General features: G+C 38.1%; 1 protein-coding gene across 2 annotated transcripts in view; it reads right to left on the bottom strand.

The window, feature by feature from the left end:
* Nucleotides 1-22262, bottom strand: part of TBC1D31 (TBC1 domain family member 31) — a 61584-nt gene that overhangs the window by 24162 nt on the left and 15160 nt on the right. For both annotated transcript variants that reach the window (XM_030875708.2, XM_030875709.2), the window contains exons 5-11: nucleotides 18313-18464; nucleotides 15374-15533; nucleotides 12578-12778; nucleotides 7892-8068; nucleotides 3586-3665; nucleotides 3361-3507; nucleotides 2887-3020 (exon numbers count right to left, since the gene is read on the bottom strand). In XM_030875708.2, the coding sequence (XP_030731568.1) occupies nucleotides 2887-3020; nucleotides 3361-3507; nucleotides 3586-3665; nucleotides 7892-8068; nucleotides 12578-12778; nucleotides 15374-15533; nucleotides 18313-18464 (1051 nt within the window). The remainder of the gene's footprint in view (nucleotides 1-2886; nucleotides 3021-3360; nucleotides 3508-3585; nucleotides 3666-7891; nucleotides 8069-12577; nucleotides 12779-15373; nucleotides 15534-18312; nucleotides 18465-22262) is intronic.

The raw sequence follows: 22262 nt of genomic DNA, 5'->3' as shown, positions 1-22262 counted from the left end.
TAGTTTTGGGAATTTTAAAACACCACACACATACACAAAGCTCTCTTATATTTAATCTTCATCAATAGAACAACTTTTCAATTAAGCAAGAGGGAAACCCTGTTTTATACAGTAAACGTCTCCTCTTGTATTCTGCTAGGTGCCACCACACAGAAGTATGGGTAGAGGATCTAGAGACAGAATTGACTGAGAGGAGAATAAAGAGAAATGGTCATCGTGTGGAGGCCCTTCACTAAACCTGAAGAATTTCCTCCTGGTTATAAGAGGAACTCTAAAGAGTGCTTAAAAATGACTTTTATAAACATATTCCAAGTTATACATAGAAGTAACTATATTCCTTCACAATTTCTTCTTGGCCCCAACTAGACTGTAACCTGAAAGCCCAAACAATGGCTTATCCCAAAGCAGGGCCAACATTTAGTTGAAGCTCAGTTTATTGAATAAAACTAGTTTGAGACCCTTGACGAAAATCCATAGCTACTCATGCTGACTGTCATGGATCTTTTAGATTTAGATTTCAGTTTCAGAAGAGAAAAATCCATTTCCTTAGTATATAATCATACGTAGCTATGTAACAAGATTTTACTGGAAGTAAAAGATAGTTGTGCATGCCTACTCTAAATGAGATATAATTGCTTTATTTCTTTCTTGTGGTAAAACATAATTTGCCATTTTAACCATTTTTAAGTGTACCATTGAGTGACATTAATTCTATTCACAATGTTGTGCAACCATCACTATTTCCAAAATCCTTTTCTAAACAGAAACTCTGTACCTATTCAGCATTAACTTCCCATTTCTACTTCCCCAGCCCTGGTAACCTCTAATCTACTTTCTGTGCCTATTTGAGAAATTTCACATAAATCTGTCCTTCAGTGTCTAGCTTTTTTCACTAAACATGTTTCCAAGGCTGATCCATGTTGTAGCAGGTGTCAGAATGTCATTGCTTTTTATGGCTGAATAATATTCCACTGTATATATACAGATATGGTTTCTCCATTCATCTGTTAATGGACATTTGGGTTGTTTCCATCTTTTGGCTATTGGGAATAATGCTCCACAAACATATTTGTATACAAGTATCTATTTGAGTTTCTGTTTTCAATTTTTTGGGGGATATCCCTAGGAGTACAACTGTGGGGTTATATGGTAATTCTATATTTAACTTTTTGAGGAACCACCTAACTGTTTTCCACAGTGACTGCACCATTTTACATTTCTATCAGCAGTGTACAAAGGTTACAATTTTGCCACATCCTTGCCAACACTTATTTTCTTTTAAATTACAGCCATCCTAGTAGGTATGAAGTGGTGTCTCACTGTGGTTTGATCTGCATTTCCCTAATGACTAATGATCCTGGGCATCTTTTCATGGGCTCAGTAGCTCATTTGTACATCTTCTTTGGAGAAACATCCATTCAAGCCCTTGCCCATTTTTAAATTGGATTGTTCATCTTTTGTTCTTGTTTCTTTTCCTTTTAAAACTCTTAGTGTTATTGACAGGGTAAACTACCCTTTAGTGGGATCAATTAGAATATTCATATTTTATGACCTAATGATACCAATTCTGGGACTCCAACCAAAAGAAATTATTATAAATTTATGAATGTGAAGCTAGTCACAACATTGTTACTTTTAATACATAAAAATTAGAAACAACCTAAATGTCCAACAATAAAACATTAAACTAGACCATGTACGTTATAGAATTACAATAAATAAAATGTTTACAAAGTGTATACAAATAAGAGAAATGTATATATCATATGAAATAAAAGTAGTATAATTATAAAAATAAAAAACCCTAGAAGTCTAACAGTTGGGGGATACATTATGGTATAAGATGAAATATTATATAGGCAATAAATTATATTTTTTAAGATATTTAATGATTTAGGGAAATGCTCTTAAAAGAAATTCATTAATATATCATCAAGATTGTTTCTGAGGAAGAGGAATATTCATGAATTTTCTTTTCTTTTGTATATTTTCCTATATTTCCTCCAATGATTGGTAAAAACTTACTAAAGCAAATACAGCATAATAAAATGAATGAAAATCTGTAAAGAGAAGTAAACTAAAATATTCACAATATGTACACTGGGATCTTTTTATTTCTACTTTTCAGAATTTTATTGTTACAGTTAAGTGCTTATCTCCTTTGTACAAGAAAAATACATACAAAAATGTTCTTTTTGTTAAACCAGTGTTGGTTTAATTTGGATCCAGTTCATTAACCATTCAGCTGATTTTACTAATATGAAAAAAAATGACTCACTTTTTAGTGTAGATGATAATGATGAGGCAGTTAACACGATGGGAGTAGAGCTATAGGCTCTGAGTGCCTGGGTTCAAATCCTTATTCTGTCATGAACCTAATCATGAACTTAAGCTCTCTGTGCCTCAGTTTCCTCAACTATAAAAAGGGAATAATAATATATAACACCTACCCTACAGGACTGCTGTACGGTTAAATGAGTTAATAAAGGCAAAACACTTAGAATGGTACCTGGTACACAGAAAGTTCTCATTAAATGTTAGCTATGATTGATGAGAATGGGGGTAACTGCCAACACCTGCCACGTTACGCATCGTGTGCTAAATGCTTTACATGCTTACTGCAGTCTTATGAATAATAACTGACTTTCAGTAAGTGAAACATCTGCTTCCTTCTTACTAAAAAATCTAGCCTGTAACAGTATCTTCTAAAATGCAACCATCCAAACGTCAATGTAAGTAAAAAGGTTTATTTATGTATAAATGTCCAAACTCTCCATTTTATGCTCTATTTCTGACTGTCTCACACTAGAATTGTTAAATGTTGCAAAGGTATCGGAAAATGTCTAAGTATCTACTCTTGGTTTCATTATTTACTTATTTACTTACTTATAAGAGTAGCAACAACTTCAAAACAGATGAGCTGGTTGTTCTGGAACAATTTTACAAATGGAAATGCCAGAAGTGGAAGATACGGTGTATCACTAAAGATGCTGGACCAGTGAGCTAATGCGGAGAGGGTTCTGTGAATAAAATAAGGAAAGAGCAGAAAAGCTTGTTAAAATTTATTTGAATAAATAATACATTCACATGATGAAAAATGAAACAGAAGGTAAATGTGGTGAAATTCGGGTGTGTCTGTTTTCCCACGATTAGACTGAGGTTATAAGTTTTCGGCAAGAATACAACAAAAGTGATGTGCAACACACTGACAGGATTTCTTACTGGTGATTTTAAATTTGATTACTTGGTTAAGGAGGTGTCTGCTATGTTTCTCTACTATGAAATCACCATTCTCCCATTTGTAATTAATAAATATCTTGGGGAAGATACACATTACTGCAAAATACTGAACATACATACCTCTGTAATACTCTGAGTAGTTTCCTACTTTTGATGGGGTATTTCTTCTGAAGGTTGAGAAATGCCACATGAATACCTTTATCTATAAGGTTACTAAATGCAGTATGATTTTCAGGCAGCTGTAGCAGAGAGCGCCAAATGAACATTCTGAAATTAAAACATAATTTTAACCAAGAAAAATTAGGGGAATAAGATTGATTTAACATGCAAGAATTTAAATTTTACCTGTATTTCATTGGATATTCACCATAGCCTTTTAATAAGATTTGTAAACGCTTTTTGTTTAATCCATCTGAAAATTCATTCTGTAAAGAAAAAAAATAGTATCAATAAGTGACATAATCTTAAAACTGAAAAGGTAATCTAGTCCACAGTGGCTTTCCAACTTTGGAACACAATACACAGTAAAATATATTTTATATCATGGAACTCTCCACACACACACACACACACTATCTTTCTCTCTCTTGAGTATGCATATACACAGCAGATAAAGTTTATGACATATTTTTTTACCCTGTAACAGGGTTTGACAAACTTTTGCTGTCAAAGGTCAGACAGTAAATATTTTAGGCTTTGTGGGTCAAGAGGCAGAATCAAGCATATTAGGCAGGTACTCATATAACCATTTAAAATGCAATCATTTAAAAATATAAAAATCATCCTTAGCTTGAGTAGCCAGATTGGGCCCATGGGCTGTCCTCTGTCAATCCCTGTAGCAAGAGCAATGCATCTGGATAATTTTTTCCTCTCTTGATCCTTCCATCTCTTTTATTTTTTTGCACTTTTAACTTTTAAGTCAATTTTTATCTTAATGGAAAAACATTTTATAGATTTTAGGATCATAAAGCCATTTTCATAGATTATCTCGTTTAAGCCTAACATAACAACTATATGAAACAGATGAGATGTTTTGTCTTCCTTTCTTTGAGAAAATGGGAAGGTCAGAGAAGTTCAGCAACTTGCTTAAGATCACACATGTGTTGAGTCTTGGCTCAAGACTCAAAGCCACATCTTCTGACTTAGTTCAGTGCTCTTTTCACCACATAAGAAACAGGTAATCAAAGTGTAAGAGGGAGGTGAGGGACAGCCCAAGACGATGGTGAATGAAGAGCCCCGTTTGAGAGCGATGCACCAGACATTAAGGGCAACTAGCCCAGACTGGAGCCATGCGATCCATAAAAGAGACACGTTCACTGTCTCTGTTCACTGTCGTCACCCAGACACCCGCTGCCATTGAAGCCTCTCTAAACAAAGGTCAGAATGCCCAGGGGGATTGGCCTGAGTTTCATCTACTTTTGTCTTCACCATGAGCTGATGAAGCTCCTACTTCCCTTTCCATGTCCTGATGACACAATTAGTCGAGGACAGGCGTTTCACCCACAGAAGTACTCTACTGTGACCTACTCCTTAGAACTGGCTACGGGTTTTTAGAAGCCGCCCACTCCCAGACAATATTTCTGTAGGGCTTCCAACTTTGATCCAGACTAAGGGCTGCCAGATGCCCTGACCGTGGTGTCACTTTTATTTCCCAGAAGTCAATCATCACCATGCCCACACTAGTTTTCTCAGAAGAGGCTCCTGTGAACTCTCAGGAAAGCTGAAGCCAGACCATGTCTCAGAAACACATTCAACTAATAGGGTCAATACCGCCTAACCTTTACACAGCTAGGTTTGTGCCTGCTACTTAGTTTTTTAAAACTAAACAGTATTTTGTTTAGGGTTACATTGTAGAGGCGATAAAGCTATAAGGAAAGCCAAGGACATAAGGCAAAAGTGAGGACAACGGTTACATCTATGGGACAGGGAGAGAAATGCGATTGGGGACAAGCACACAGGGGACTTCAGAGCTACTGGGAATACTCTATTTCTTAATGTGGATATGAATATGTCCAGAGAAGAGTTAACATGGCAGGTCCGTGACTGCTACCCTTAGAAAGGCCCACTTGAAGGTTGGCCCTTGTCTGGTGTCCAGCTATCTGGATTTCCAGGAAGTTCCCACTATCTCCAGAACGAACAGGAGCGGCTCACGGTGCCTAAACTGTACACTGTGGTTTATGCTGAACACCTGCTTTCCTTGTGGAGTCTGGAATTTTGCAAGGGAGCCTATAACCAGCCTCCAGTAAAAACCCTGGGCACTGAGTTTCTAATGAACACTTTACACATTCTTGTTTTGAGGGAAGTTTCACATTTTAAAACTGCTTATAGAAGAAAAGAGGTTAAAATTAATGAGAAAAATACCAACAGTTGCTACGAATATGAAGCAACTGGAACCCTCAGATACCTCTTGGTGGGAACATGGATTGTTTAAATCAACCACCTGGGAAACTATCTGACAGTATTTACTAAAGTTGAACATATGCATAGCCCATATGCCAGTAATTCCATTCCTAGGTTTACACCCAACAGAAACATGTCCTTATGCTCAACAAAGATGCCTTAGAATGTTCAGAGCAGCACTGTTTCTAATAGCAAAAAAACCTAGAAAACTACCCAAATGCCTACCAACAGCAGAATGGATAAAGCATGGTTTATTCACTCAATGGAATTCTATACAGCTGTGAATGAATGGTTTACGACCACATGGATCTCTCCAAAATACCGTTAAATGAAAGAAGCCAGAAACAAAAGAGTACCAATTGAATGATCCAATGAACATAAGTACAAAAAAGGCAGAACTAATCTACAGTGTTAAAAGGGAGGAGAGTAGTGATGCTTGGGGTAAGGGGGCAAGTGTCTGGAAGGGAGCAGCAGAGGGGCTTCTAGGGTGCTGGAAATGGTCCATTTTTTGATCTGGGTGCTAATAACACAGGTGTATTCAGTCTGTAAAAATTTACTGAGCTGTGCATTTTTATGCATATGATTGATTAAGTGTCAATAAAAAGTTTTGAAAGTCCTTGAAAGTGTTAGCAGGTTGTCTATTAATGTGCATATTTTCTTTCAATTCCAAGGCAATATACGCTCTTTGCAGAAAATTAAGAAAATACAAAAAAATACATATAAAGGAGAATAAAACTGACTGAAATAGGTAATTCTACTACTATCAAAGTTTTTATGCACATGCTCTGACTTAAAAATTCTACTTCTACAGATACATTTGTTCAAATGTCCTAGGAATATCCACTGCATCAGATTGTATTAACAGAAGACTGACGATACAACCTAAATGCCAGTCAGCAGAGTCCTAGTGAGATAAATTAAGTTATATCCATAAATGCAATACTATGCAAATATTTTTAAAATGTTGTAGCACTACATGCACTAATATAAACAGATATTCAATCTGTTAAGTGATAAGAACAAGTTATAAAACAGTGCTATAGTATGATTCCATTTATGTAAAAAAATTTTAAAAAGGTAACAGACAGATATACATTATGTTTATACACAGAAAACTTCTGAAAGGATATCAACAATTATCTTTTCTTTAAATTTTATTTTATTTTATTGTTTTATTTTTGGCTGCGTTGGGTCTTTGTTGCTGTGCGCGGGCTTCTTGTTGTGGTGGCTTCTCTTGTCATGGAGCACGGGCTTTAGGTGCACACCGGCTTCAGTAGTTGTGGCACATGGGCTCAGCAGTTGTGGCGCACGGGCTTAGTTGCTCCGCGGCATGTGGGATACTCCCGGACCAGGGCTTGAACCCGTGTCCCCTGCATTGGCAGGTGGATTCTTAACCACTGCGCCACCAGGGAAGTCCCATCAACAACTATTAACAATGGTCACCACTGGGGAGTGCAATGAAGAGTGGGCTAGGGCACAGGGAGGAAGAAAAGTATGCTTTTGTTCTTTTCCCTTTACAACCTCTATACTAGCATTGTCTAACAGATAAGCAAGAGACAAATGTAATTTAAGTTTTCTTAAAGAACATAATTTAAGTTTCATGTTAAAAAGTCAAAAGCAGCAGGTAAAAATCAAATTTAATACATTTATTTAACCCAATGTAATAAAAATATTATCATTTCAACATATAATTAGCATAAAATTATTAACTAATATAGTGTACATTCTTTAGGGGTAGGAGATTAAGGGGTACAAACTACTATGTATAAAATAAAGAAGCTACAAGGATCTACGGCACCAGGAATATAGCCAATATTTTATAATAACTTTAAGTGGAGTATAATCTATAAAAATACTGAATCACTATTTTGTACTAATACTGTAAATCAACTACACTTCAATTTAAAAAAAGATATTTTACATTCTTTTGTTCATAATAAAATCTCAATATCTGATGTGTATTTCACACATATACCACATCTCAAATCAGATTAGCCACATGTGACTAGTGGCTAGCATATTGGACAGTGCAATTCTATACTGTTTTATTTGACTTTTTAAAAAAACCCATAAACATGTATTAATTTTATATTAAAAAGTTTTAAAAGCATGTTATAATTTCAGTTACAACTTGCTTCTTTTCCATAATTTTCCTTTAATTGCTAAGAGAAGGAAGAATGATGATGGTCTAAAAATCATAAGACTTGTCTACAGCAGAGCCATGACAAACAAAAGTTTAATATAGTCTTACCTTTTTATTTTCAAAATTACCAGTCAGGTCTTGTTTTAACATTCTAGCTTGTATTTTGTTTTCCCTTGATTTTGCTGGGCGCTGTACTCTTCCTGATGTTACTTTCATCTTAAGATCACCAGAATTCACTTTCCTCTTAGGCAAATCTTCAATCACTTTCACTAAAGGAGGAGGTGGCTGAAAGTGGGGGGGGGGGAAATCCAGTGGTTATCCTTGGAAAATAGACCTGTTAACATATAATTTACAAAATGTATTTTGCTCAACTTAGTAATATGCCTTAATAGATATAATTATCCTTCAGGCGAAAAGTGTAAATAAAATGTCCAAGAATGTTTCCTTGTTGATTAACGAATCAAAGCAAATTTCTGCCGAATTCCTTTGAGCAACGTAATAAAGATCACAATTAACAACAACAAACAGAATTTAGTTATTCCTTGAAAGCTGGCCTCAATCATACAGTATCAATCCATTTTTTACACCTGTATGATAAAGTGAGTAGTAAGGCGGTAATCTGCTGCAGAGAAGGCCCAGTTACACACAGGGCCCTCTAGAATGCTGAGAGAAGCACCCTAACATTCTTTGGGCTCAGGTGAAATTTCTTCGAGGGAAACTGTCACATGACTTTCCTCTGAAAGCACGGGACCCCTGCCTTGTCCTTGGTTACATTTTCTAATCCACATGGAGATGGCTGTCAGTCCCTGACTGCATCAACAGCTTCAGAGGCAGGGCAGAAAGCACGACTTAGATGCCAAACCCTCGTTTTTATGGGGCTCATCAAACAGGAAAATAAGCCCCCAACAACTTCAATTTACTTAAGGTAAAATGATTCACTAAGACATTTTCTCTGTGAATAACACTCTCTTTGAAATAAAAAGATCTTCATTGTTCAAAGAAAATAAGCAGATAAAATAGCTCCGGCTTTCTGAGTTCTAAGTATGATTCAAGTAAAAGGACTTTCACAGGGTGTTTTAAAGGTTTGAGACCATTACTGCTGAATGTTCCCTTAGTAATTAGCCCAGATCCAGATCAAAGACAAGGTGGATTTGTGATTTTTAAATAATTTTTCTTGAAGCCAAAGTGCCAATTCCTTGCATATGAGAATAAGAACACAATATACCCCAAATGTCCAAATGAACATATTAGATTCAGAAAGACAAATATTACACACATCACCCTGAATTCAAGCTGTCATGAAAGCCAGAACAGTGGGCTTCCATGATGACGTACGATGGAAATGAATCGCCACTCTTTGGGAAAGCTCTCTGAAGCAGAAAACAAACTTTTCTGACCTCCTCCCGCTTCGTCCCCAAAGAAACAAACAGAACAAAGCAAACATCTTGACTCCTTTTAAATAACAGACTATAAAAAGACTACTTTGAGGTTTCAAACAGAGATTTTTCTCACGTTGCCTTCAAAAGTTCAGGACTTCTGCTTTTGAAACCTGCAGCCTATTATAGGAGACCAAGAAAATATTCCCTATTGTCAACTGCAGTATGTACGACACGTAACACTGTAAAATGTATAGAGCAGGTAGTATACATGGCATTGATATTGCATTTTTATTTGTTTTAAAATTATTTTGAAAAGTATTTGAAGTTTTAACTGCATCTGTAAGGGTTTTTTAATAGTGTTTTTCTAGGGTACATTGGTATTTATTCACATCTAGAAAGAGTACAGGATAATACAAAATATAATAACAATAACTCTGACCAAAATAAAGTACAATGACCACTTACTCTATGATTTAATTCTTTACCTATGAAATGTAATTAATAGTGGTCTGATTTCTGAATATTGCCCATCTTTAATATCCCTGAACTATCTTCTAACCTCAGTCCATTCTTCTGTATCTTTATTGTAATATTTATTCTAGTGCCACATTTTTCATGGTTCTTCCATGAAGGAATCTCCCAGAAGTTGGAGCCTGAGATATGACCTGAATTGCGACACCTTAGGAGTGTTAAAACTTCAACAGAGAAATAGGAATTAGCTTACTTATTATTAGCACAATACCAGAAATTCTCCAATGGCAAGAAAACAGGACTTGAAGGAATGAGACACGGGTAATAAGTTTTGCATAAACCTGAGCATTTTGTAGGCCTGGAATAGCACTGGTGGTGCTGGTAATGTGTCCAAAAAAAAAAAAAATTATCCTTCTTCTGTTATAAGCTAGCTTTTCTGGTCAATATGACCTCAACTTGCTTAATAAATAACAGAGAGAAAGCCAATGACTCATGCTTACCTTGGTTTTTCTCAGATCTTCGTTTCTATTAACAACATTTATCTAGCTCTTACAAAATTCAGCTAGGCTAACAACTCTCATTAAGAATGAATAATGTGGGGCTTCCCTGGTGGCGCAGTGGTTAAGAATCTGCCTGCCAATGCAGGGGACACAGGTTCGAGCCCTGGTCGGGGAAGATCCCACATGCCGCGGAGCAACTAAGCCCGTGTGCCACAAATACTGAGCCTGTGCTCTAGAGCCCGTGAGCCACAACTACTGAAGCCTTTGTGCCTAGAGCCCGTGCTCCGCACCAAGAGAAGCCACTGCAATGAGAAGCCCATGCACCGCAATGAAGAGTAGCCCCCGCTCACCTCAACTAGAGAAAGCCCACGTGCAGCAACAAAGACCCAATGCTGCCAAAAATAAATAAAAATAAATAAAGACGCTCACTGACTGTACAGTGTTGATTCATTAGCACTGAACTCATGCCAACAGCACTGTAGCTCATTCCTGAATGAAGCTTATCTAACACACATATGTTCTCCCTGAGACACCTCCCAGCCCTCTTGTGCTTAGGATACCAGACAGCACGTCAACACTGTGGTTGGGGGACATTTTAAACAGCAAAATCACCAACAAAAATCACAAGAATGTGAAACATGTGGCACTAAATAGACCACGAGAAGGACACTTGTTCCCATGGAGAGCTGAAATAAGGCCGAGTGCTGCTCTGTCTGACCTCGGGGGGGAACCTGCATGAAGGCAACTCCAATTTCTTGCTGCTCTGCACATGCAAATGTCAGTAAATATGCGGTGAGGACTGATTTTAGAGTTGCAGATAAATTTTCACCAACAGACAAACTCACAACTATAGAATCCGTGAATCATGTAGACTGTATACATTTACACACACACAGCAAAAGACTGAGTAGGCATACATTTCAACATCATCTAAGAATGGTGAGACTTGCTGACCTATTTGCTTATCTGTATCTTGATTTTGCTCTGTAATAAGAACTTCTTATCTATCTAATTGGAAAAGAAAAAGGTAAAAAGGAGCGAGTACATGGCAACAAGATTATCATATTAAGAATAGAACACTTGGGCCTGCTAAGGACTAGCTGTGTCATTAGGTTGGGGCATGAGCTGCTCCCCCTGTAAGACGAAATGGTTAGACCAGGTGATCACCGAAGTCCCTCTCAGGGCTACTGTGATACAATTCCAGACCTGGAAAGGCTCCCACAGAACTGGACTCGACAACGAGCTGGGGGAGTTTTAGATAACCATAAGAGAAGTGGGAAGTATATTTTAGATGAGGTGAGTAGTGTAATAACAGACGTAGAAATGAGCACGGTGTCTACGGGGGACGAGGGAAGCTGAAAGTATGAGGAAACACATTAGGGAGAGACGACAAGATTAGAGAGGACTTGGAGAGCCAGGCAGAGGAGTGTGGACTCAATGCAACAGGCAAAAGGAAGGAAGCCACTAAGATAGCATTATTTTAGAAACGATGATGAAAGTATTATTTTCGAAAACTGTTACATTGGGACTTCCCTGGTGGCGCAGTGGTTAAGAATCTGTCTGCCAATGCAGGGGGCACAGGTTCGAGCCCTGGTCTGGGAAGATCTCACATGCTGCAGAGCAACTAAGCCCACGCACCACAACTACTGAGCCTGCGCTCTAGAGCCCGTGCTCCGCAACACAGAGAAGCCACCGCGATGAGAAGCCCACGCACCGCAACGAAGAGTAGCCTCAGCTACTACTAGCTCTAGCCACAACTAGAGAAAGCCTGCGCACAGCAACAAAGACCCGATGCAGCCAAAAATAAATAAATAAATTTTAAAAAAGAAAAATGTTATATAAAAGATGATAAAAGAAAAGCAAAAGAATAAAAAAAAGAATTAAAAAAAAACCATAAAAGATGACTGACGGGCAGGAGCGGGCACTGAGGGCTCTGGGTTTTGGTATATTTGTTTAAGTTACTGTTATTCGAGAGCAGCAAGTGAGCACCAGCACGGGGATGGCCAATATGGAGACAGAACAGGCGGCACATACAGAGGCACCTCAGATTCAAGGACTGCAGGACTTAGTGTTGACTAGATCTGCGAAGTACAGGAATAGAAACAGACATAGTGCTCCAAGGTGTCTAGCCTACAACAATGGGAAGAAAGGGACAGAAATGAAGAGACTGGAACTGAAGACCTCTTTTGGGAAGCAGATCAGAGGGGCACCCTGAATGGGACAAGGACTCCAAACAGATGCCTTTTGTGAAGACAGCAATTTAGGGATGCAGCATGGGTGATAAAAGTCTGGAGATGTGGCTTTGGGGGTAAGAGCAGAAACCATACCCAGGAAAGTGGATAAGGTGCAAGGAGGTTAGAAGCTTGTAACGCGGAGTTTTTATTTTTGATGATACAGCATTTAAACCTTAAAAGAAAAAAGATATTGTTTACTTGATAACATACCTTATTTATTTCTTTTGTTAAAGTCTGAACTGAATATATGTTCAGACTTCCATTTTCCATAATAGATGCAATGTACCGTCCATGGGGGCTAATTGCTGATGAACTAATTCCTTCGTCAAGGCTCCCAATTTCAAAGAGAAGTTTACAAGTCTGTATATTAACAAATCTCATAATGCCGTCCTGACAGAGCACTCCAAGAACCTAAGAGTAGAGGGAAACAACATATGAGTTCCTAAAACACATTTAAGAGTCAAGTCTCAGACGTTAACTGGACTTACGCCGATCATTTCACAATGTATACAAATACTGAGTCATCATGTTGTACACCCAAAACTAATACAATGTTCTATGTCAATTATACCTCAATTAAAAAAGGTCAGATGTCTGCAAGTCAAACTACACACATACACACGTGTGTATTTACATATGTTTTCTTTTCTTTGGTTGGGGAGGGAGAACAGTCAGAGGAGATTATACTCGCAGAGAGCCGTCATGTATTTTAAAAATCCCTAATTACGGCTCATGTAGATTCGCCCTGTTCAGGTCCAGATAAGCCTGGCTCTACCCAGAACCAGTAAGAAGCCCATCCTGGGACACTACAGAAAGGTCACCTAAGAATCAGCGCTCCCCACGGGCAGGCGCATCTCCACCAATCCCTCCAGAGGAGTACAGATGATGGCAGTCCTTCACCTTAACTGCACACTGGCCGCCAGAAGCAAGGAAGGTGGAGGGCTTGTTTCTCTTCTCCATCCCCAGCCTGACCAGAGCTAACACCTGTCCTGCTGCCCCACACAAAGCTGTGACTCCCACGGTTGTAACTAGCATTTGGGCTGTGGAGAGGGAAGGTCTGCGAGCTGCAAGGGCAGTCGGGCTGTGGGTCGGAGGGAAGCTAGTCTTTCAAGGGGAAAAAAAATTAGCTGTAACACATACAACTTAGAACTTAAAAACACATACTAAAAAAGCCTCAACACATGAAACAATAAACCCCTCTGCTGCCTTGTCCACATACAGGTTCTTTTCCCCAGGCCCACCACGTGATCTCGTGAAACGCTGATGTCCCCCGTTACGTGAAAGACATAGTCTAGAGGTGGTTGGAGGCAGTTTAAATATGACAACCTAGAAAGCATGTTCTGGGGCTTCCCTGGTGGCGCAGTGGTTAAGAATCCGCCTGCCAATGCAGAGGACACGGGTTCAAGCCCCGGTCCGGGATCCCACATGCTGCGGAGCAACTAGGCCTATGAGCCACAACTACTGAGCCCATGTGCCACAACTACTGAAGCCCACGTACCTACAGCCTGTGCTCCACAACAAGAGAAGCCACCGCAATGAGAAGCCCGTGCACCACAACAAAGAGTAGCCCCTGTTCACTACAACTAGAGAAAGCCCACGCACAGCAATGAAGACCCAACGCAGCCATAAGTAAACAAATTTATTAAGAAAAATAAAAAGTAAATAAATAAACAGCATGTTCTTCTCTGGGTCAGATGGTAGGAAACCCTCTTATTCACAGTTGACGCAACCTCTCTGGAAGGCAATTTGGCAAGATCTATCAAAATTACAGATGCACCTAACCCTGGTACAACTATTTTAACTCTGGGATTTTATCCTACAGACAGGATGTATAAAATGACATGTGCAAAAGTTATGTGTATTAAAAAAAAAGGGACATCCCTGACGGTCTAGTGGTTAAGACTCCGTGCTTCCAGTGCTTCCACTGCAGGGGGCACGGGTTCGATCCCTGGTTGGGGAACTAAGAACCCACATGCTGCGTGGCTCGGCCAAAACACAAATTACAAAAACAAAAAACAAACAAAAATGTTATTCAGCGCAGCATCGTTTGTAACAGAAGAGGACTGAAGACAGGTTACGTGCCCAATAATAAAGGACTGGTGATAATAACCTATACACCTGTAAAAAAGAACGAAGTTCTGTACTGATATCGAAAAATCGTCAAGGTAAACTAAGTTAGGAAAAATCAAGGTAAAAAAATGGGAAAAACATAAGATTATACAACAGCAGTGGGTTAAGGAGAGTGAATAACTGGGCAAATGGGAGAAAAGAGTAAGACTTCACTTTATGCCTTTTTATATTTTTTTATGTTTTCAACCATGTGAAAGCATTATCTACTCAAAAAACTTAAAATAGATATGATACACACATATATTATACATAAATACACAACACACACACACACACAATTTGTTAATGTGCAACACCCAAGATAATTTAAAATAAGAAAGTTAAGGTTCAACTATTCGACTATTAAAGAGAAAAAAGGTGTGTGGCGGGGGGAGCGCGGTGTAAACGACGGCGAGATAGAAAGAGCAGACGTCTCATAGGATTGAGGCAGCCAGCTATTGTAGATAGAACACAGCGTAACAAAGTGAGAACATTTCAGTTCTAGTCCTACCTTTAATCCTTATAATTAAAGGAGTGCTGACAAGTCACTTCATGTTTCTGAGCTTCAGCGTCACAATCTGTATAATGGTGAGAATACCTTCCCTGCCTACACTCAATGAATTCTTTAAGGATCCAATAGAAAACAGCATGCTTAATCACCCTGTAAACCATAAAGTATGACATAAAGTATACCGATTTTAGAAAAAGGGCAAGTTATCAGTAATATACGGAACCTAAGATTTTTCCATTTTTTCAGTTTTAGACTCTTTACAAGTTATCAGCAGTTTCAAAACCTTGGAACAATCAGGCTACAAGTTAAAGAGAACTAACATAGTGCGGAAATTGATAACGATCTTTCCAAACAAGTACAACTTTACTAACATTTACGTTACTAACCTGATTAGAACCAGCATCAAAACTATCAGGAAGAAATTCTAGGTGGCGAATGGCTCGAACTTTGGTGGGCATCTGGATAATTCTAAATACCTGTTTGGCTTCCAAGCACCACAAATGAAGATGGTTCGATTTGCCCCCAGCAGCCAGGATTTGGCCATCTCTGTATTTAAAAAGGTGAGAAAGTAAGACTAGATGAATTATTTATAGCAGCACTGTCCAATCTGATCCAATATGATGAGAAAAATGTTCTGTATCTATGCTGTCCAATGTAGTCACTACTAGCCACATGTGATTATTGAGAACTAAAATGTGGCTAGCGTTTCTGAGGAAATTAATTCTTGATTTTATTTAATTTTTATTAATTTAAATAGTCCCAGGTATCCCGTGGCTACCATATAGGAAAACTCAGGTTTACAGTAGATTTTTTTTTTTTTTCACCTATTGTGCTAAGATACCAGCTTAACAAATATCTGTTTGATGACTTGACTGGGAGTTTCTGAGCAACATTTATATTTTATAGCATAATCTCAAAGACACTTACTACTAACCAACTTTCTGTATTTCACATACGACTGTACTGAACTGATAACAGCATTGCTATATGAAAAACCAAAAAGCCCAAACTTTTTTCCTGCCAAAGAAAGCTACTTTATGTTTAAAAGGTACAGAAAGAATAAGCTGGATTGATTTGCAAGGCTGATGCTCATTCATTCACAAAGGATTATAAAGTGTCTGCTATAAGCTAGGTTTCACTCCAGGTGCCAGGGACACAGTGGTGAACAAGAAGACAGGTAAGATCCCTGCTCTCAGGGGATTTTCAGTCTAGAGGAAGGTAAAGAAACAAATAAATGAACTTGATATCAGCTGTTAAGTTCTTTAAAGAACTCTAAAACGAGGTAATGTTACAGAGCTGGGAAAGGAGGAAGATCTACTACATAAATGATGTGAATGGGCCAGTCACAGGGTGACTTGGAGAAAGAATTCCACGCTGGTCAGTATTCCTGACTGGCCAGAAGAAAAATGTTGAGATAGGTGTAAATAACAAAGAGAAGCCACACTCAAGTGTGGCTGCAACACAGTAAGAGGAAATAAGATGAGAAAAGAGAGGGAGGCCTAGACCAGAGGACAAAAGATCTCAGGGACATGGCAGGGAGTTGGATTTTCTAAGAGCAGTGGAAAGTCTTTTACGGGAGTTCAATAGGGAAATGACATGATCTGACTTAATGATTTGAGAAGACCACTCTATCTGCTTTGTAGACACTGACTTTAGGAAATGAGACTGAAAACAGGGAGACCAAATAAGGGAGCTATTACAGTAGCCTGAAAAAGACTACGATAGTTTGGACTGGGGTAATAGCTGTAGCAATGGACAAAGGAAAGTAGACCAATTCAAGATACCATTTGTAGAGTTGATGGGATTTACTGATAACTCAGAAGAAGAGGGTGAGAGAAAGAGAGGAAATAACATCCATTAATATCTGGAAACAATGACCAACCCACCCACAGTGAGAACCTAGCACCCAGATTAAGTGTCAATGTATCATTTCTCACAAAAATAAACCCACACCCTTTAGAGAAATGGCTGATTCCATTTTGGGACAGGAAATACACAAGATAAGACTGGAACATCTTGTTGGACCAGAGGGAATGAGAACTATCACAGACAACCGGGGTTGTATCAAAAGGGTTCGTTCAAAGCCGACCTGGAGAGGATCCCACTGGTCAAAGATGAGAGACCTGGAGCATCACTAAGAATAATAACTTCAATGGGTCAAATCATGTCAACTGTGTTTAAGTCCATGAGCTTACAAAGATTAAAGACAAAAAACTTCATCGGCCACCTTTGAAGATGCCAAAAAATCAATCCATTAGTTTGGTGAAAAAAATTTTTTTTTTAAAATAGGAAGAAATCCAGCATTTATCCTGCCTTTCCTTTACAAACTGTACAGTAAAGTAACCAAAGATTTGAGAGGCAGTTTCTTCCTTTTTTTTTTTTTTTTAATTTTTATGGTGTATAGTTGATGAGAGGAAGTTTCTTTCTATAGAAGGTTTTGGTTAATAAGGGAGAAGGAAAGACAGAGTCAGAATAGCACCATTTGCTAACCCTCAATGCAACACACGATATCTAGGTAATGATCATCAATGGCCACTAATATCACAAAAGAAAGAGTTCTGTGCTCCTCTTGATGAAGGTACACAAACCGCCTACAATGTCTACAAACCAGATCAAGATCTAGCCTCCAATTTATAGGAAATATAGGTGTAACCAGTTTATAGTAAATATAGACGAGAGAAGATCACATTAAACAGCATCACCGGGATGCAAAGAGCAAAATCCAGAATGTAGAAAACTACAGGACAAATGACCAGTTCTTTAACAAATAAACTGCAAGGAAAATACAAGAAGAGAGATATACCAACCGAGGCAACGTGTGAACCTTATTTTGCTCCTGACTTGAACAAACCAACCATAAAAAATAATTATTAGACAAATCAGGGAAATATGAATAACTAGATATATGATATTATATTATGAATTTTTAAAAGTCTGATGATAGTACCATGGTTATGTTTCAAAAAGGGTCCTATCCTTTAGAGATACACGCTGAAATACTTACGCATGAAATGATACACTTGGGCTTTGCTTTATGACAGTGCAGTAGAGAAATGGTAGGTACAGTAATAGACAAAGTAGGAGTGGCTATTAGTTAACGCTTATTATAGCTAACGAGAGTGCCAGCCTTGAGATTTCATGTACTTTTATATTTTTGTGTACATTTTCCACAATAAGTAAAAAACTTATTACCATATCTTAGATCATATCTAAGTTTGAAGGAAACTTTTGCTTATAGGACAATAAAATACTGAATGAAAATTTATAAAATTTCCCTGGAAGTTAAATTTCATAAAAATCCTTAGTGTCTTAAAGAGGACATTACCTGGTCACAGCAAACACTTTGTATAATATACTAGAGCTTTCGGGCGGAGCTGGTAATTGATATTTGCAAACAAGAGTATCACATTCCCAGGCGAAGATGGAATTATCTTTAAAACAACTCAGGATGGTATTAGTTAGTGGTAGAAAGAAAACCTAAAGAGGAAGAAAAAAAATTATTGTTCATATAAGGATCATACAGTCCTCTTCAAATTCAAAATTTACAAGTAGTTAGTTTTTCTGTCTTAAAATTATTTTTTCTTAAAATGGAGAAAAATACATTTACAACATATGACAGGGGAGAAAACTGATATTTTTACATACTATTATAAACTAAAAAGAAAAGGTAAACTCCTTTAAACAAAAAACAGGTGACTATAATGACTAGGCTATTCATAAAATACTAGGTAACAATTTAAAATATTTAACCTTATAAAAGATTCAAATGAAAATAAGATACCATGTTATGTGTATCAAATTTATTTTAAAATAATGCACACACATACATATACACAAACTATACATATATTAACATACGTATTATATTTATAAGGTATATACTAATATAAATGCTATATTGAGTACTAACTACAGATAAGTGTTAAAAAATATTAAATGTTGGTGAAAGTATAGATAAAGGCACTGTCATACACTGCTGCTGATAGTAAAAACTGGTTAAAGATACTGTCTAACAGCTCAACAACCTTAAAAATCTCTCTCTTCTGAACTAGTCAATCTGCTTCTAAGAGTTAATCCTTTGGGGAAAAAATCAGCAAAATGCTTTAAGATAAATGTGTATAAATGTTTGTTAAGCATTATTTGTAAAAGTAAAACGTTGAAAACAAATACATGTTATTTTATTAGATTCAATTTATTTAATGGACAGATGAGACTGAAATTGGTAGTGAAGTTGAAAATACCATTTTATTCTAATTTCTATTTTTCTATTGCATAAGCAGTAAGCAATGCTTACTTTTGATAATATAAAATTTTTATTAAAGTTGACCAATATTTTCTCATAAGAGTTTCAATGGCCTCAAATATAATTTTATGTGTCATTTGTGTAAAACACACAAAGTGAGGTAGGAAAGGAAGCAAAGAAGGAAAGAAAATGAAAAAAATTCAGTGTCTTAAGGACAAATATTCCTACCTATCCTCTCAAAATACTGGGTTGGCCAAAAAGTTCTTTTGGTTTTAAGTAAAAATAAAAGACACATTTTTCATTTTCACCAAGAACTTTATTGAACAACATATTCATTAACCAAATGAACTTTCTGGCCAATCCAATAACACCCCAGAAACAGCTTGAGACATTTCACACGGTTTGATCATTAGTTAGAGCTCTAGCTATTTATTCTTTTTTTCCCTTATTTTTTCCTCAATATAGCTTTGGTCTTATATTTCACTCCTCTTTATATATATATATATATATATATATATATATATATATTTATTTATGGCTGTGTTGGGTCTTCGTTTCTGTGCGAGGGCTTTCTCCAGTTGTGGCAAGCGGGGGCCACTCTTCATTGCGGTGGGCAGGCCTCTCACTATCGCGGCCTCTCTTGTTGCTGAGCGCAGGCTCAGTAGTTGTGGCTCACGGGCCTAGTTGCTCCGCGGCATGTGGGATCTTCCCAGACCAGGGCTCGAACCTGTGTCCCCTGCATTGGCAGGCAGATTCTCAACCACTGAGCCACCAGGGAAGCCCATCACTCCTCTTTTGAATTACAGAATAATTATAATTTCTTTATACATATGTCTGCCCACAGGAAATCGACCCAGGGACTCTATGCATGGGACCCCATACACTGTGGACAAAATCGAGCGAGAGGTGTCATCCTTCACAGCTGCCTTGGGATGAAGACCCTTGGTTGGTTTCTGAGAGGGCAGACATCTTGTCTATTTTGTTTATTTTTGTGTAGTCAGTGCTGAGCACAATGACAGGAATGTAGTAAAGGTGCTCAACAGTATTTGTTGAATAAATGAATGAACGAACCCTTTTCTGAGTTGTACAGTATATGTATGTCCATCTTTAAGTTAGTGCTGAGTTCCAGGTATTTATTCTTTCCCATCCAGACCAGCCTTAACTGCGTTATCGCTTATTGTAACACTTTACATTTGAATGTATCTTGTTGCTTCTACTGGTGTGTCTTTACAAGCTTTATTATTATTATTATTATTTTTGCAGTACGCGGGCCTCTCACTGTTGTGGCCTCTCCCGTTGCGGAGCACAGGCTCCGGACGCGCAGGCTCAGCGGCCATGGCTCACGGGCCCAGCCACTCCACGGCATGTGGGATCCTCCCGGACCGGGGCACGAACCCGTGTCCCCTGCATCGACAGGCGGACTCTCAACCACTGCGCCACCAGGGAAGCCCCAGCTTTATTATTTTTAAAATATGTGACTTGCTGTGTTGGCAAGAGAGAGGGGCAGGGACTCACAGAGGAGGCAGGGCACCTTTAAGGATTTGTTACCTCTTATTCTGACCCCTGATCTATCACACACCTTCACAACTTTACTGGCGTCAGAGGGAGTGCTACATTCCTTGGGGATGAAGTGTTCAGTGTCTACAGCACTGGATTGGAGCGTCTCTGAGTATTCAGAATCTGGATATAACCGTCATCACAGTAATGAGAGAGAGCTGTCCTGGGGAAAAGCAGCATGAACACTGCATCTACCACGGCTTTCCCCAGTGTTACAAAAATAACGGGTCAATAAGGCATCTACGTGAAATACCGTAGCCTTGCAACGAACTTCTGTTATTGTCACCCAGCCTATTAGGAAATGATTCTAATAGTTAACGACATTACTATAAGAATTTTAGGGAATTGTAAATATATATATATTTATATATATATTACACATATATACTAGTATCTGTTTTTTGATAATAGTGCTAAAAATACATACATACACACATATAAAATATACTATGGAACATACTGGTTAATTAGAACACTCTACTAAGGACTAAAGCTAATTAAGACAATAAAAAATGGTAACTCAGCTACATCAGGTGCTGATGCCCTTGCCTGACCCAACTCCTCCTCACTTCTGTCCTGAGCTCACTCTGTCAAAGACAATCTGGTAGGTCTTTTGCCAGTTTCATTATGTTAAGAAGATTTGTAATATGAAGGTCATACAGAAAGAATCTGCAGTGAATACATTATAATCTATAATGAATGCCCTAAAACACTGTTTCAAATCTGATGTCAAAAAAAGTGACTTGAGGGGGCTTCCCTGGTGGCGCAGTGGTTGAGAGTCCGCCCGCTGATGCCGGGGACACGGGTTCGTGCCCCGGTCCGGGAGGGTCCCACGTGCCGCGGAGCGACTGGGCCCGTGAGCCATGGCCGCTGAGCCTGCGCGTCCGGAGCCTGTGCTCCGCAGCGGGAGAGGCCACAACAGTGAGAGGCCCGCGTACCGCAAAAAAAAAAAAAAAAAAAAGTGACTTGAAATTTTTATTATAATTAGCAATATTTTTCTAGAAAAGTAATAAAGTTTATTCCTACTGGGAGAAGCAAAAGCTTAAAAGTTAATGAACATCAGCTGCTATTTTGAGGCACAGCTGTGACAGATTGTTGCCAACATGATTATTCATTACTAGATTTGTGATTTTAATTGCCAGATTTCAATGATTATAAAATTGTTCCTAATGAATCATGTCATTATTAATATAGTGTCATCTCCTGACAAACATAAAATGCTTAGAAGAAACTTCAAAAGCAGTAACAAAATATACTCTTTGGAGGGTTGGCTGCAGTTTTTCCTTACAAAATATGAAAATCCTGGCCTTCCCAATTCACTTTTGAGAGGTATGTGAGTCCTTTCCAAAGTTTAAAGAGTTCAGGACAGTAACAACAGAAAGTTAAGGTCAAATGTACAATTCAGCAAAAATTTAGTGAGCGCCCATTGTATACAGAGACTGAGTAAGTTTAATGTTTTCTGATACCCATCACAA

The sequence above is a fragment of the Globicephala melas genome, chromosome 17, assembly GCF_963455315.2.
Source record: "Globicephala melas chromosome 17, mGloMel1.2, whole genome shotgun sequence".
Taxonomy (NCBI): Eukaryota; Metazoa; Chordata; class Mammalia; order Artiodactyla; family Delphinidae; genus Globicephala; species Globicephala melas.
This window is presented reverse-complemented; position numbering and strand designations above follow the sequence as displayed.